The sequence below is a fragment of the Eptatretus burgeri genome, chromosome 18 (assembly GCF_056783735.1).
Source record: "Eptatretus burgeri isolate ZD-2024b chromosome 18, Ebu_testis_v1, whole genome shotgun sequence".
Taxonomy (NCBI): Eukaryota; Metazoa; Chordata; class Myxini; order Myxiniformes; family Myxinidae; genus Eptatretus; species Eptatretus burgeri.
The window spans coordinates 43,978,088-43,995,618 of NC_140978.1; the positions used below are offsets into that span (position 1 = coordinate 43,978,088).

A 17,531-nucleotide genomic window follows, 5' to 3' on the forward strand; every position below is an offset into this window, starting at 1 on the left:
CTGCACACACACACACGAAATGTAACATAAAAGACCTTTACAAATTCACCTGAAAATGACTACAACTCTTATAGAAGTGTTTTGTGATGTTACATGAGAATAAAGTGTGATCTGAAAAACACAGGTTAGAGTTCTGGTTCTCAACCTATTTACTACAGAGGGCCACACTTGCAGCTCTTGATGTGTTCTGTGTGTCCATCCATACAATTTACTTCCTGTGAATCCACTTTGAAATGTTTTGTATTTGTTTTCCGACAGTAATGCAATACAAACTTGAAAGCATCCAAAAATGCAAAGTCCGTCTGCGTCCACTCTATACTCTAACCCCGAGGTCGGCAACCTGCGGCCCGTGGGCCAAATGCGGCCCGCGAGCTCCTCCCGTGCGGCCCGCGGCGCCTTGTCCGGATTTCCATTAGGTGCGGCCCATAAAACATTTTTCTGAACCGACGGCAAATTTAACATATGTGGACATATGATTATTCCGCATATATCACAGTCTCTGTACGTCACAATAAATTATTTTCGCTTCTTGTCTACTTAACTTGGTCTTAAATATTTTTTCGTTGTTGTTTCAGATGGCTGAAGGTTTTAAGGTTCAATTTCAATTACATTTATTATCCTTCATTTTAGGTGTGTTTGTTATTTTTTCGGGTTGGGAGGGGGGTGCGGCCCGCGAGGTGGCCCGAATGTGGCCCAGTGGCCCGCGGCCTGGTTTAGGTTGCCGACATTCTCGGGTGGCAAAGTTAGAGACTAACCAAACTTGATGAAAACACCAGTTAAAAAAAAAAAAATTAAATTTATTAATTTGTCCTCTGCATATTCTCAAAATAAATGTTTGTGCAAAATTTGATGACAAAAGCTCAAATGGTAAAAAGGTTGTGGCTTGGACAGACAGACAAGCAAGAAGGCATTAGGAGGTAGCCTGACAGGTATGACGAAAATCATGCAAATGACATCACTGTCAACTTTACCTTTGAGATATAGGGTCAAAAAACATTGACAGCCTCACTTTTGTCCTTCGGAATCCTCTGGTAAAGTTTGACGAAGATAACTGAAAGCATTCAGAGTTATCGCTCTCACAGACAAACATACAAACAAGAAAAAGACGTCGTGCAGAGCACAATACTTACAAAATCCACCCACCTCCCCAAAGGTTGCCATGGATATATCAAACTGTCCATATCATCTATCTATAATTCCAGCAATGTGTGTGTGTGTGTGTGTGTGTGTGTGTGTGTGTGTGTGTGTGTGTGTGTGTGTGTGTGTGTGTGTGTGTGTGTGTGTGTGTGTGTGTGTGTGTGTGTGTGTGTGTGTGTGTGTGTGTGTGTGTCTGTGTCTGTGTGTCTGTGACCGCTGTTTCTTGACAACCACTGGTCCGATCTAATTGAAACTTGCCAGGTATATTGCTGGGGACCTGAGTATGTGCCTTTTCAAGGTTTGATATTAATCGGACAAGTGGTTCCCAAGTTATGGCCATTTATTTACAAAACCAATGACAGGACACGTTGCTGCATAGGCATGGCCGTTGGGGAAGAGATCCTCAGCCACGTTCCCCATTACTGGTTACAACGTACGGACTTCCGGATAATCACTTCCGGATAGTGATTCTAATAAATTCTCGATTTCTTATGCGCATTTATAGATAAACACAATGCCCCAATCCAGTCGTTGTTTACGAGAGCGAAGGAATGGCCTGTGTGTTTGTTTGGGTGTTTTTAATTTTTTTTTGCACGTACGGCCACTCACGTACGGGCACGCGAGAGCGAAGGAACGGCCTGTGTGGTTGTTGTTTCTGGCACGCGGTTTGAATTTTTTTATTTTTTTATTTTTTTGCACGTACGGCCACGCACGTACGGGCACGCACTAGTTAAGATTAAAATTGACAATCTTAATCAAAGCTCAGGTTAATCGGATGAAAATTGATTCTTTTTCAGATTGAAACTAATTTCAAAAGTTTGACCTTGAGTTGACCTTTTGACCTCAAAAATAGTTGGTTTCAAAATTCAGTGATGCACTATGCAATTGATGCTTAATTTTCAGGTTAATCAGATGAAAATTGATGATTTTTCAGTTGAAAATTGATGATTTTAGTAATTTGCCTTGGGTTGACTTTGACCTTTTGACCTCAAAATAGTTGGTTCTCAATTCAGTGATGCATTATGCAAATGTTCAAATATCAAGTCAATCGGATGAAAAATGATGATTTTAGAAATTCGGCCTATGTCGACCTCCAACATAATTGGTGGTTGAATTCAGTGACCTCAAATATAAATCCTCTTCAAATTTCAAGTCAATTGGGTCAAAATTGAGGATTTTAGAAATACCACCTTAGTTGTTGACCTTGGAACTTTGTTGACCGAAAAAATAATTGGTTGGTTTAATTCAGTGATCTGAAATATAAATCCTCTTCAAATTTCAAATCAATCGGATGAAAAATTAGGATTTTAGAGATCTCAAAGTTGTTGACCTTTGGCCTATGTTGACATTTTGACCTCAAAAACAAGTCTTCCTTTTGACAAACTCTACCATGGGGTGAAGCTTCGTGAAGATCGGTTTTAAATTGTGACCTGTAGGAGATAAACAGACAGACAAACAGACAGACAGACAAACTGACGAACAGATGGAATAACAAAATCGACTGACCAATATACAGTCCTTGAAAAATCTTCGATTTGACGAGACCGACAAACATATGATGAAAATTTTAAATTTTCGTCATAACAAAGCGATCCTAGATCAGTACTTGTGAAATCAGTTGCTGCATCCTTGACGTTTGGATCTCAAAAACAACAGGCTTCTAGCTTTTAATGGAGGAACAAATTCACTGACCCAATATGCAAATTCTGTTCAAACTTCAAGTCAGTCAGATGAATATTGACAATTTTAGGCAACCATGACCTTTGACCCTTTTGCCTGGTGAACCAATTCAGTGACCCAATATGCACATTCTGTCGACATTTGAATTTGAACTCAAATCAAATGAAAATTGACAATTTGACCTTGACCTTTGACCCAATTATTGGTCTTGTTTATATTCTCATAATAATGGTTCATTGAAAATTTGATAACAAAAGCTTAAATGGTTTAAAAAACAAGTTATGGCCCAGGCAGACAGACAAGTGCACGCACACGCGCACGCACACGCACACAAACACGAAACCCAGTCTCCCGCTGCATGGGCGGACGGGTTAATAAGGGCAGTGCACCGCTGCGGGACTGCAGGACCAAAACCTCCAACACTGTCCATTATGTTCGATTCATTGCAATTTGAGGCCATTGTACTCCAGCAAATTCCACAATTTTGTCTCTCCATCTCATCTTTGGGCCCAAAGGTTTTTGTTTGTAAATTGTGTTGTCCACTCGTCTGTTCTTCTTGCAAAGTATCCAGTTCAGTTGCATTTCAATCCTTTGATTGTGACCAGAATTTCAAGGAATATTGTTTGTTTCTCTCCTTGTCCCTTTTGGTAATGCCAAAGGCATCTTTCTATCAAGCCAATGATCATACATCTTCTATAAATTACTAAAACTCTCATCATGTTTGTATGTATGTATGTATGTATGTATGTATGTATATGTATGTATGTTCCCGAAATACAGCCAAAACGGTACACGATAGCGCAAACATTTTCGGCCCACCTTACTCACCATTTGCCTGTGGTGTGCAGTATCAAGTTTCGTTAAAATTGGGCAACGAAAAAAATTATTAAAAAATCAATTCCCAATTCAGTGAAGTACTCTTCGGGAGAATTTGATTAATGCAAACAACCTCAGCGGTATAGTTCGCTGGAGCTATCTTCTTTTTTTTTCTTGAAATGATTTTTTTCTTTTCATCAACTGCTATCATAACGGGAACCCAACGGGTTCCCGGGTCGTCTAGTATTATTTAAAAGAAAATTTAATGAACTGGAGAGTTCAGAGAACACTTTAGCCTACGTAATCTTGAGAAGAAGGACATGGGAAGACTCATTTCAACTTTTGCTTTGCGGTTCCTGGCACGAGCAGGATTTCCAAGCATGAGCTGCCACTTTATCTGAATCTCGATATTCTCCCACCATGAGGGCACGAGCAGCAAATTTGATTGGTCGAGATGGCGTAAAACTTTGCCCAAGTACTGCAAAACTGAAGGTTTTTGGAAATGTAACAAGGCGATTTGTGTTCTCCAGTGTTGAAATATATAGTGCAATTGATAAAATAAAGTTTTAAAGGCTGTAGAAAAACAAGACTTTTTTTCCCAGTAGTTTACCACCGTTGATTTAGTGTCTTTTACACCACCTTATTTAACACATTACATTAGTTCTTCATGCCTGTTGTTTGTGTCCTTTATGATGTACTTAAAAACAGTAAGTTTTCTGTTTGGAATGACTTTAAATTTTGTGGGACTGCCAGACAGGCAAAAAATATACATAATAAATCTACTCTTCTGCGCATGCGCGAGCGATCAGGACAAATTCAGACCCAAAATACTTCTAAACGGCACAGGTTTGTTTTCCGATTTGTGTTCAAAATATAACATTCAATTGAAATGAAGTTGTTTCTTGATCATAAACTGACGTTTGTGGACAGACAAACAAACAGACAGACAGACAGACAGACAGAGTGAACCGATTGCTTAATTCTGCTTTTCGCTTTGCGTGCACAGGTAACAACACCATGATGGTCCACATGACGGTGATGACGTAGTGAACACCCATTCCCGGGCCGAGTTGCTTCTGAAGAAATATTTAGGCAAGGAATACACCAGGTGGTTTACCACCACCTTCCTAATGGAGTTCTGGAGAGGAATTTGGAATTTCAACAGGGTGCTGGTACACAATGCTTGTTGTGAAAAACACTTCGGGATTTTTAACATCCACCAACAGCAAGGCAGATGGGTCCCCAGATTTATAGCGATATCAGGCCGACCATCAATGTAATCCAAAACCTAACGTGATTTGTTGCAAGCCAAATTATCATTATTCAGTCCAACGAAGTACTGTACAACTAAGGATGATGAATCAATAACATGTGTTTGTCATTATCAGGTCAGATCATATTAGATCTGTGACTTGCTCCAGGTACAATGTAAACCTGTACTCACCTGTTTCATGGTCTGGTTGTCGGCATCTAAACCATCTCCCCCACCAGGTTTTCTGGTGAGGAGGGTGCATGGATATGGACACCCAGTCGGATTAAAAACAAAACCTCTCAAAGGGCGGAGGAACTCCTTATGAGCCAACGGCCATCCATATCTGGTGCCCAACTGTGTCTGCGGATGTTGTCCTGCAGTTGGGTTACGTTTTGAGGAGGTGGGTGGCAGGATTTGCACTCCGGCCACCGTAAAACACTTCATTCCGCAAAACCCACAAATGCAAAGAAAACAGAAAATCCACTCCCTTCACAGGGCAGCTCACTGGATGGCAGGATTGGGGCAAAGCCTTCGGGACCCCCATTCCTTGATGATAGGAGGAAAAGCACAGGGTCACCTTCCTGCGCCAGATTGCGGTGGTGTGTGGCAGAGCGGTACTGAGGTGTCGTTGACCAGACAGCGGTCTCCTTGGTCCCTTTGGGTTAACTTGAAGCAGTTCCTTTGGGTGGCTGCCGGGAATGTCCTATCCCTAAGAGAGGATGATCACCTGTCTCTGTTGTCATCTGAGCTCAAGCGTTTGAACAATGGTATCACAGCACTCACTGAAGTTCGGAGACCGGATTGTGATGAGATCATGGAAGGTGGTTACCCCTACTCGTAGTCTGGTCGCTCTGATGGTTACCATGAACAAGGAGTTGCAGTAGCTGTGTCCAATAAGTTGACTCCAATGATAATTGAGGTAACACCAGTAAACGAGCGTATTATGAGACTAAGGATTCGTCATTCCTTGGGTGTCCTTTCCCTGGCCTCTGCATCTGTTCCGACTGAGGTGAGTGATCTCACGGTGAAGGACGCATCAAATGCACCCCCCCCCCCCGGTGTGATGACAGGTAACACTTAAGCTCACAGTTTCCCTACTTAATTACATTGAGATGTATCCTACACATCCACGGACCAAACAACTCCATTGAATCCTAACTTTCCTAAGAAATTCCTTCATCGACCCCACAAACATGACACAGCCCCCTCCCCAGAACCTGAGCTCCTCCAAGGTTCAATGCAGGTGTTACCATTCCAGCCTTACCACTGACCAACTCACACCTAATTAGCCTATGAAATAAATGAGAAGGGGCTGTCGGAAGCGAGCCGTAGCTAACTTCCTGATTCTCCCTAACGTTCGACACCCCTTAAACACAATAAATCAATTTTTGCAAAACTCTTCGTTCCTCGCTCCTAATGCCTGGGGTAGGTAGAAAATGTCAGAAAACACACAAAAATCTACTGTAGGACAAACCCTTAACCAAAAAATACTTTTTTTAACGTTTATACAACCCCCTCCTAAAGACTGCGTTACCCGATGGATGCCACAATACCCAACGTTACCTGCGGAGCCATCTCAATTTACCTGTCCAAATTTCCACGAGTCCTGTCTCTCTGGTACAGGTTAGTGACATGGATCAAGTGAACCTTCCCTCACACACTCATACATAAACCCTATATCAATCATTCATTCCAGCCCTGCAAGACCATGGCTAAAATGTTATTACAGACATGTGTGATCCTCAACTAGGTAGCGGGGAGGTACCATACAACAAAATGGTGGGGGCTCTTCCGGTTGTAGTCCAAAAACCCCCAGTCGAAAAAAAGGTCACTCAACTTACGACTTCTTTGCCCCCCCCCTCAAACCCTGCAACTATTTGGTCCTGTCAAACTAGCTCTTCTGCTGTATATCCTGTTGTGGAGGGTCTCCAGACATCCAGGCTTTCACAGCCTCGTAGGGGTCGCCATGGGTCTCTTCACCGCTGTTCGCCCAACCAAACCACCCCTCCGACAGGTCCCCATTTCCAGACACCACCAGCTGCCAGGGACAAATTACCTCAATGGGAGCAGCAGTCACCACTCCTCCAAAGCTTGATCCATTCCTGCAGACCAACATATCTTCCCAACCAACACAATCCAACATCTCATTTCCTCCCCTGTTGCCTTTCAATCCTCAAATCCCTCCTTTATTCCAGCAATTAGATGTGTGTCCAGGAATGGGCTTCTCAAGCTTGAGGGTCACCAAAACCGCTTTGTCACTGCGTGGGAAAAATGCACTCAAAATGGCACCCAGTCGCTCTCTGGGCGGGAAGACGTACAGGAGGTAATTCGGAGATGGCACTCAATGTCAGGGCTCACAAACCAAGGGGTAGCTTATTCTCAAGAGGGAATATGTTGACCATTCCTCTCCCGCACTTAGTCTGTTCACAAATGATGGCCCACACAAGACAATTTCTGAGCCCCCATGATCAGGTCCACGAGGCACCTCTTCTTTCCTCCTCAGAAACGCACACTCTTCACAGCTCAGCCGAACAGTCAATGGTTAGTGTCTTACCAGGATGGCACGTGGTGGTGGTCGTACGGCAGCTTAGCTGCCGGGGTAGCTATCATTCCTTGAAGCGCGACTGTGTCGCTGATGCAGTGCCCCTCTACCAGTACACACACTGGAACTGGTACTCATTTAGCCAACCTCGGAAGGATGACAGGCTGAGTCAACCCCCTGGTGTATTAATTCAGCGGCCGACAGGGCTTGAACTCAGGACCCAAGGATCCCAAGCCGCCACCCTAACCACTGAGCCAACACCAGGCTCAGCATGCCACAATTTCACACAGCACGAGCACGAGAATCTCGCAGCCTTTGTCGTGGCATAAGCAAAAGCGAGATCCTCCGTGTTCTCTGGTCAACATCCTCCTCCTCCTCTCCTTTTGCCTCCTACGTACTCCTCCCCTTTATGCCTCTCCTGTCACGCCCATAAATCATCCACCTCAGGGCGTGATTTCACCCACTGTAACCCTTGGAGGCGGGGCTCTCTGCTCGTCTTGTCATGCAGCTGGGATGGAATGGCCGTTGCCGTGACAAAAACGAAATTCTTTCATTGCTGGTTGTAATACAACAACATAGGGAAAGGTCACAGGGGGGCAATCACATACTCGGGAACTTATCCTTAATCCCCATCTAATTAGCACCGCACCCCCCCCCCCCCTCCGTGTGGTGACACATAACACTTAAGCTCACAGTTTCCCTACTTAATTACATCAAGATGTCTCCTACACATAGATGGACTAAACAACTCTATTCAATCCTAACTTTCCTATGAAACTTCTCTATCTACCCCACAAACATAATTATATATATATATATATATATATATATATATATATATATATATATATATATATATATATATATATATATATATATATATATATATATATATATATATATATATATATATATATATATATATATATATATATATATATATACATACATATACATACACATACACATACATACAATATAAATGAACACATTAAACATGAAAATGGTTTTAAAAACATTGTTAAAAAACATGATTGAATAACATGATTTTTATAACTTTTCAAATTGTTTACAATTGTTGAAATTACAAATTAACATCTTAAATGTGGAAATGTTTTAAAAACATATTTAAATCATTATTTAACGTGAACGGCACTTGGTCGAGCGCATACCTCTGCCAGGCTGAACAGTTTACGTTTTGTATCCTACCAATAAGTCGGATCTGCATTCGGACTTTAACTAAAATATAATCAGTTTGTTGTTGTCAACGACTCAACTCGCCCACCAAGTATTGTCATAATCCGTCCACAATTTTTCAGTTTTTCATGCTGCATATCTTTTTTGCCCCATCTCACAATGGTGAAGAGAATCACTTTTAAAATTAAAAAATTCTTGCATCTGGATCCGGATCCAGATCTTCACCGAAGTTGAAAAAAGTTGTCCTTGTCACACACCCAACCTGTTCATCAAGTTTCATCCGAATCTATCCATAACTTCTTGAGATATATTGCTCACAGACAAAGAAATTGGGGGGAAATCATAATCTTCAGGTACCATCGGTGACGGAGGTAATAACATTTTTTTTTTTAAATCACTATTATAAACGATATTATGACATTACAAGTTAACATCTTAAATGTGGAAATGATTTTTGAAACATCATAAAAATATGATTGAATAACATTGTTGTTGACCTTTTTAAAATGTCATGATATTACAAATAAATATATGAAACATGGAAATGTTTTTGAAACATCATTAAATCGTTATTGAATAACTATTTTTATACCATTTTAAATTGTATTTATGATATTTCAAATTAACATCTTAAATGTGGAAATGTTTTTTTAAATGTTATTAAAAACGTTAACTACCTTATTTAACATGTCCAAGTCCTGGAGGTTCTTGGATGCGGGAGAAAAGCGATTTGTGTTCTCGTGTTCAAGTACTGTATCAGGGTCAATTTAAATACAGTATAATAAAGATTGTAAAGGTGGTATAAAAAAACGAAATTCTGGAAGTTTACCGCCATTGATGCAGTGGCTATGACACCACCTTATCAAACACATTACATTAGTTATTTGTGCTTGTTGTTTGTATCCTTTATAATGTCCTTAAAACAGTACGTTTCATGGTTGTAATGATTTTAAATTTTGTTTGACTGCCAGGCAGGCAGAGAGAGTAAAACAATTATGTCAATCCTCTCCGCACATGTGTGGCCAGGGGAAATTCCTTGCCAAAGTACTGCTAAACTACAAGTTCATTTTCCGATTCGTGTTTAAAACGGACAGAAAGAAGTGAACCTATTGCTGATTTTATATCACCGATTGTTGAGGCATTTTAAACGTTGTTGAGGAAATGCTGGTTGCAGCGCTTCTGAGGTTTTGAAGTGTAAGAGCTATTGGTTTGCACTTATCGTAACGGAGACGAGCTATCACTGGGTGTTGAAAACTCAATATTGCAGTATGCTAAGCGCTGTGTTATCTTGTGATGATTCAAAGAAAATAATACCAAAAATAAATTATCAAGGCCTCTTTGACTATGTAATTAATTCACCAGTCGATTACATCTTATCTGATGATCTGATGGACAAGACTGTGGTGGTCCCATTGTCAAATTATTTCCGCACATGAACTATATAACAAACAAGAAAAAGAGCAATCAGAGATCACAGACTCTCGCCAGGACTTGTTTTTTTTGTGGTGCTTGTGTACTGCACTGGTGTGTTATGAAATTAATAACAGACATAACTAGAGCTGTCACTTTATAACTGCTCGCAGTGATGACTGGGTACGAAGACGTCCCACTTTGATGCAACCCCACTTTGAATGGACACTTGCCCCTGACTCATGACATTTATTGTTATTCAATTGAATTCAGAATGGGATTAAAATAAATTCAATTCAAATCAAATGGAAGACCAAATAGGTAAAGTACTGCATTGGAATAATCAGAAGAAACCGGAACAAGCAAAGAGCAAAGATGACGTCATCAGGAGGAACCTGGTTGGATTCACATTTCAGCTGCTACTCCTCTACCCTCATACCCATCCAGGTGCAGTGAATTGAGCCTTGTTCAAAAAAATAAATAAATAAATAAATAAAATAACCCACATCAAAAAAATTAAATAATTCTGGCTGCCAGACCACGCGTTCGATCAGGTTGAAATTTAAAACCTATATTAGCACTCACTACTAGATCATAATTGTGAAGTTTCATGTCGATAGATGGAGCATAATTTTTTTTAAAGATTTTCGCTTAATCCACCATTGCTGCCAGACCATGTGGCATCAATTATTTATGAATATCCTGGTATCCCTAAGGCTTGGGGAAAATTTGTGTGACATTTCCCCTCGATCTCTCCAGCCATTCTGGAGAAGAAGATATTTTTTGTTATAGGTTTCAGGGTAAATCCATTATGGCTGCTAAACCATGTGACCTATGATGTCATATGTATGAACGTTCTGTTCCTTGTGGACAGGCATACGTGTGAAAACCAACCATACGTGTAAAGTTTCGCTTTGATATGTTAGCAATTTCAGAGATTTTTGAAGGTTAAAAAAAACCCAAAAAACAATTAGCTGCCGAATCACGTGACTATTGACATCATCAATTTTTTTTTCTTTCTGTTGACCAATTTATCCTAAGGTGACCCTCAAAAATTTTACACTGATTGGATATAGTGTTCTACATATGCAATTATGATGTCATAACGAAGACACCTATGACGTCATTAAAAAATCACACTCATTCCCCATGAGGAGTACTTGCCATGTGCCAAGTTTCAATTTTTTCCTTTGTGTGGTTTCAGAGATACAGAGGTCCAAAGTGTTTCCATTTTTCCAACGTGGCTGCCACACCACGTGACATATGATGCCATAATTATAATTTCAACATTCTACATGAGCAGTCGCTACTACGGTGAAAATTTCATCTCAATCTGACAAGCGGTTGAGGATAAAAAACATTAAAGTTCTGTGCGGACAAACAACCAACCAAACGAACAAACAAACAAGCAGTCATGGACTGGTACTTACGAAATCGTCAACTTGACCTCTGACCTTGTCTAATAAAAGCTGTCTCTAGAGAAGGTAGCGACGCAAACCAGAAGTTTCTCCGATGATTCTGTACCAAACCATCAAATATCGAATGTTTGACCTCACTGAGACCTTGACCTTTGACTGATTTTAACCAAAATCTAATCAGCGCTAGCCATCACCCTCCTGAATCAGGTGGTGTAATTTGACATTGGTAGCTTCTTCCATTCTCGAGTTATCGTGCCTACAAACAAACAAACACACACACACACAAACAAACACACAAACAGATGACGGAAGTCATCAATATACTAACGAAATCTTTAGATTTCGTAAGTAACAAGAAAAAGACGACATGTAGAGCACGATACTTGCAAAATACACCCCCCCCTCTCCAAAGGTTGCCATGGATACATCAAATTGTCCATTTCATCGAAATTAAAATTGACAATCTTAAACAAAGCTCATGTCAATCGGATGAAAATTGATTATTTTTTATATTGAAATTGACGATTTGAGAAGTTTGGCCTCGAGTTGATATTTGACCTTTTGACCTCAAAAAACAAGTCGGTTTCCAAATTCAGCGATGGACTTTGAAATTGATGTTTAATTCTCAGGTTCGTCAATTGAAAATTGATGATTTTTCAGAGGAAATTTGATATTAGAAGTTTGACTTGCAGTTGACCTTTGACCTTTTGACCTCAGAAATAGTTGTTTTCCAAATTCATTGATGGACTACGCAAATCCCAATCGGATGTAAATTAACAATTTTTCAGTTGAAAATTGATGTTTTTAGAAGTTTGACAATGGGTTGACCTTCGACCTTTTGACCTCAAAAATAGTTGGTGTCCCGAATCAGTAATTCGCTCTGAAATTTTCTGTTTGATCTTCAAGTCAATCGGAGGAAAATTGACGATTTTAGAAATTAGACCTCAAGATGACCTTTGACCCTTGACCTCAAAACCAATAGGCTTCTCAGTTGAGAAGACCTCCCCAGCTTGGTGAAGTTTAGTGAAGAACAGTTTTAAATTGTGACCTGTAGACGATTGACAGACAGACAGACAAACATACAAGCCGGTAGGCGACATGGGTGGTCGCTATATAATTGCATACTAGTCATACAGTTTTTGACGGATCAGGCTGAAAATTTTTGACAGAGGTTGATTATAGTGCGCATAAAAGCGCGGAAGCCGATTTTTGATTTTCGAAAAAAAAAAAAATTCGGATTTTTTCAAAAATTTCAAAGTCCCATTGCTGGGCAACGGTGGCATCCATAGCAACGGTGCTCGAAAGCGTACAACTAGATCCTGGTATGAACCTACCAGTCAAGTTTCATCAAAATCGGTTCACTCCTCTGGCCTCCAGAACTGTCCATTACATATATACAGACAGACGGAAAACCTGAGAATAACGGTAGTCTTTCATACCACCCACCACCCAATAACCACCAAAAAATCGACAAACCAATGTACTTGAAAAATCTTCGATTTTGCAAGTAACAAACAGACAAACGGACCCAAATACAATGCCCTCTCCTCTGGTGAGGGTAATAAAATAAACTATTAGTGTGTTTTTAAAAAAAACAAAGAGTGATTTTATTTTATCGTTTGAAACATTAAATTTTCTTCATTTAATCCATCCTTTAGTTCCTCATGAAAGCAATGCCATCTCAACCTGCTAAAGGATTCAGGTATCCAGCCTTTCCCCACCTGTGTGAGGATGGTGCACTCTCTACCTTGAAGGACAACTCAAAGTTCTCTCCACCCCAGATCTGCAGGCCCGGGTCATAGAGTCCCAGTTCAAAGAAGAACTCTCGATCGATGGCAAAAAGCCCTCCCGCCATGGCCGGAGATCTGAAACGAGATGAACAGGAGGAATCAACGGATGCAAGGCAAATACAGGTGATCCTCAGGTGTCCAACACATCAAGGCCATCCGTGGGTTTAGATCTTCACCAACATTTGGCATCAACTTCACGCTACCAGTCTTTATCGAAATGTATTTTTTTATCATTTGTCAGTCAGCGGGACTTGCATGATAATTGCGAGTTCATCCATCCATTCATTCCCTGATTGGTATTCCCATCTGGACCCATAGACTCACGATATTGATGATATTGGGATCCCAAGTTCAGATCTCACGTCACTTTTTGACTTGTCTGCTCATGTCCTTGTAATTCATGTAAAATTTACACCCAGGCCTCCTAAAGTCCCTGTCGTGGAGATTATTTACGTACAGCACAAGACCCACCATGATCCCTCTTGTCGGCTTAACCCTCAGACTTTATTTTTACTTTTGTACTTTTTAACGAGTTTTATTTTGCACTTTGTCTTGTTTTTATTTTGTACCCGGCAATGCCGAGTCTCTCCTCCCTCCAATCACTCCTGCTTTTTCCTCCCTCTGGACTCCGATCCCACTCCCTCCCTCCCTCCTCTGATTAGTGAAGGTTGGTTTTGGGGCTTCCAACTCTCTGGGAACGTGTATAGTGCAAAAATGCAAGTTATCTCTACAGCTGACTTGGAATACCCTCTGCCACCACCACCGGGTGGCGCTACATGATAAACATTTACATAGAGAATGACCTCATGACTGCAGATGGAACCATGTAGCCCATGTCTACCAAGAGGTCCAACTTGGTCCATGTGCCAAGTTTGGTGGCAATTGGCCCAGTAGTTTTGGAATGATTGGTGTTATACCCACACAGACAGACAGACAGACAGACAGAAAATGACATTTATTTATTAGATTTCCACTTCCTTACTTTTATGCCATGCACAGACTGTTTGTTCACAAATTTCGTACTTTTAAATGCTTTGCTCTTTGGTGAAATGAAGAGTACAAATGAGAAATAATATTCAAACAAGACAAACAAACACGTTTCTACACAGACATGACAGTTACAGTCCGACAGGATGGTGCACAAGTAGTGCACTTGTCTTTGAACCCTCAACCTTTAATCGGTCTCGTCTGTGTTTGATTCCAGACCAGACGATAAAGTGTCGGAGTGGTGCTTCACAGGCATCACGCAGTGCACCGCCACCAGATGGAAGTTAAGCTGGGTGTCTTGTCTGCCAGTAAGTATTAGTTGTATTTGGTCAGTTAATTGATTGGGAAACGTTAAAGATCCAAAGGTGTCTTTCGATAATGAGTCGATGAGCTGTCACATCATCCTGAACAAATTACTAATTGCCGATGTGACCTCCAGGGGCACTGCATCAGCAGCACAACCATGGCCCTTTGAACATTGGGCACACCTCCGTGCAGAACTCATAACCCTACTTCCGGTCCAAATGTCCAATGTGAAAATGAACATATATATATATATATATATATATATATATATATATATATATATATATATATATATATATATATATATATATATATATATATATATATATATATATACACACACACATACAGGGTGTCCCAAAAAAAGGTACTCACTCTTTCAATGATAATAAATGCGTTGTTTATTGACTTAGAAACAAGATTAATGGTTAAATGTTTAAATAGATAAATGCATGTTTACATATGTTCAAACTGACGACCATCACGTTCCAAACATAGCCGATAACGCAGACCAATGGATTCAACAGCGTTACAAATAATTTCATTTGGAACTGCAAGACATTGTCTTTCAATTTCCTCTTTCAGCTCATCGACTATTGCTGATTTTGAGCCATAAACCTTATCTTTGAGATATCCCCATAAAAAGAAGTCCATTGGAGTGAGGTCTGGGGAACGCGCAGGGAATTCAACACTACCTCTTCACCCAATCCATCTGTTCGGAAAAGTTGCTTCGAGATAGGCCCTTACATCATGGTGGTAGTGGGGAGGTGCTCCATCTTGCTGAAAGTAAATCTCTTCGTCACCAAATATCTCTTCGACACGTGGACCGACGGATTACTGCAGCAAGTTTAAGTAAACATCCCCAGTGACAGTTTGGTCAAAAAAGAATGGCCCTAGGATGCTCAATGCTGATATCCCACACCACACAGTAACCCCTGGTAAGTTTAAATGGTGTTCCATAGTAACATGTGGATTTTCAGGAGCCCAGTAGGTGCAATTGTGTCGGTTAATTGAGCCATTTAACTTGAAGCTGGCCTCATCGCTCCAAACAATTTTGGATGGAAATGAACAGGCATTTAATGGGGGATCTGAGCTAATCCTATACTTAGTAGTCCCATTAAGGGCCATTTCCGTAACACTACCCCCACCTTTCTCCCGAGGCTCTCCGAGCCTCCATCTGGGGCAGCCCACGGCAATGGCCCTGTCTAACATACAGCAGAGATCTCCCATTTACTCTAACCCACAACATGGGAAGCACTTAACTCCAAAAATCAAAGTGTCACAGTAAGATTGGCATGTCCCTATCCTAGTGTGTCGGGTCACCAATCTAACAAACAAATTTACACTTTATGCACATTACTTAACATTCTAATTATGGATTTGAACGGGAGGGCATTCAATTTTACTTTTAACACCACATTTGCATAGGAGCAGAACATTCAAAGGTTCAAAGTTCTTTCACGTGTTCGCTCATTCATGCCCCCTCCAGGCAGTATTGTCCATTCACCCCTGAGGGTTCTCACTTCGTGGCCTTATTGGCCTCTCACCAGGTGAGTTCAGTCGGCCCAGTGGCCTAATCTCACAAAGAGTCCTACGGCTCACTGAGCCCACAAAATGGCATGCATCTTCGGCCGCAATGGCCCACAAAAGCACTTTGGCCTCAATGGCCCACAAAAATGCTTCGGCCCATATGGCCTACTCACAAGCAGTAGCAGGCAACAAGCCCTGCATTGGACAGCAGGTGACACAGCAATGGTGGCACGGTGACATCGATGGTAAACAAATGCAGTTCAGAGGCGTTCTTGAGGACGCAAATGGGTGTGATGACCTCAGACCAGGTGAGATGGAGTGTACCCTTAATCTTCCTTGCCTGACTTGTTTTGGTTAAGTTCTCCTTTTGTTTTTTCTTTCTCTCTTTCTTTTTTTCTTTTACAGGCAGGATGGTGTGTTTCTTACTCAACTGTTATCTTCGTGCATGTGTGCTCATGACATACTGGTGGCCTCTCTGGCACTTGGAGAGGGTGACCTAGCCTGGCCCTTGCCAACAAATTCTCCCATCAACACTACTCGTACCAAGTGTCACACATGAATGGTGCGGAGGAGAGTCCATCGAACCCAACCATTTACTTTTAGTTCTGGACAATGCAACAAACCCTGCTATGGCTAGAATGATCCTAATAACCCATCTTTTTCCGACCTGGCCCACTGTTCCATTCTATTAAACCTGGGAAAGGCCCTTCTTTGTCTTTTTCCATTTGGTGGTGCCAGGCATAACTCGCTGGCTGGGGAGTGTGACTATTACTAGGCCTCGTTGCCTGCTTCCAATCGGGGGTGGAGGACACCCAGCGACCTCGGGGTTTACCTGAGCCTGCTTCTGGCGCTCCTAACTAAGGGGTGGCTCTCTCTAGCCCCCATACTGTGCCCTCATGGCACCTACATTGTGCTCTCATAGCACCCATACTGTGCTCTCCTGGCACTGAACCCTACGGTGCTCTCCTGGCACCTCTGACAGCCTTCACCTGCCAGGAACCCCCAAAGCCCTGGTGCCCTATTTCCCGACTCACCAACTTCCCATACCATGTCACACTACCAGCCAGTATCCCCATACCTTGGCCTGCACCTACCCCTCGCAGTCCACCTGCACAATGGAACAGCAGCCAGAATCCATGTCGAATCCTCAAAGTCCCCCTAACCTACACCAACCTGGCGAGGAGACTCCTATGGACAGGGTACGTTGTTCGCACTCACTCTCCTCATCTGCACCACCACGCCATTCACCCAAACACTTTCGCAACCAATGAATCAGGGAATCATAGAGAACCTCAAGCACCACTACAAGAAGCTCCTGCTATGCCGCCAGCTTGAGGCCAGAGACGAGGGAAAGGAGTTCAAGTTCACGTTGCTCGACGCTCTACACGTCACCCGGCGTGCTTGGGAGCAGGTCGGCAAGTCGACGATCAGGAACTGTTTCGCGAAGGCCAAGTTCATCGAAGAGG

At 41.7% G+C, this 17,531-nt stretch overlaps 1 protein-coding gene across 1 annotated transcript in view; it reads right to left on the bottom strand.

The window, feature by feature from the left end:
- Positions 1-17,531, bottom strand: part of LOC147009002 (N-acetylgalactosaminyltransferase 7-like) — a 581,063-nt gene that overhangs the window by 43,485 nt on the left and 520,047 nt on the right. The window contains exon 7 of the mRNA XM_085864380.1: positions 13,200-13,317. Within this exon, the coding sequence (XP_085720506.1) occupies positions 13,200-13,317 (118 nt within the window). The remainder of the gene's footprint in view (positions 1-13,199; positions 13,318-17,531) is intronic.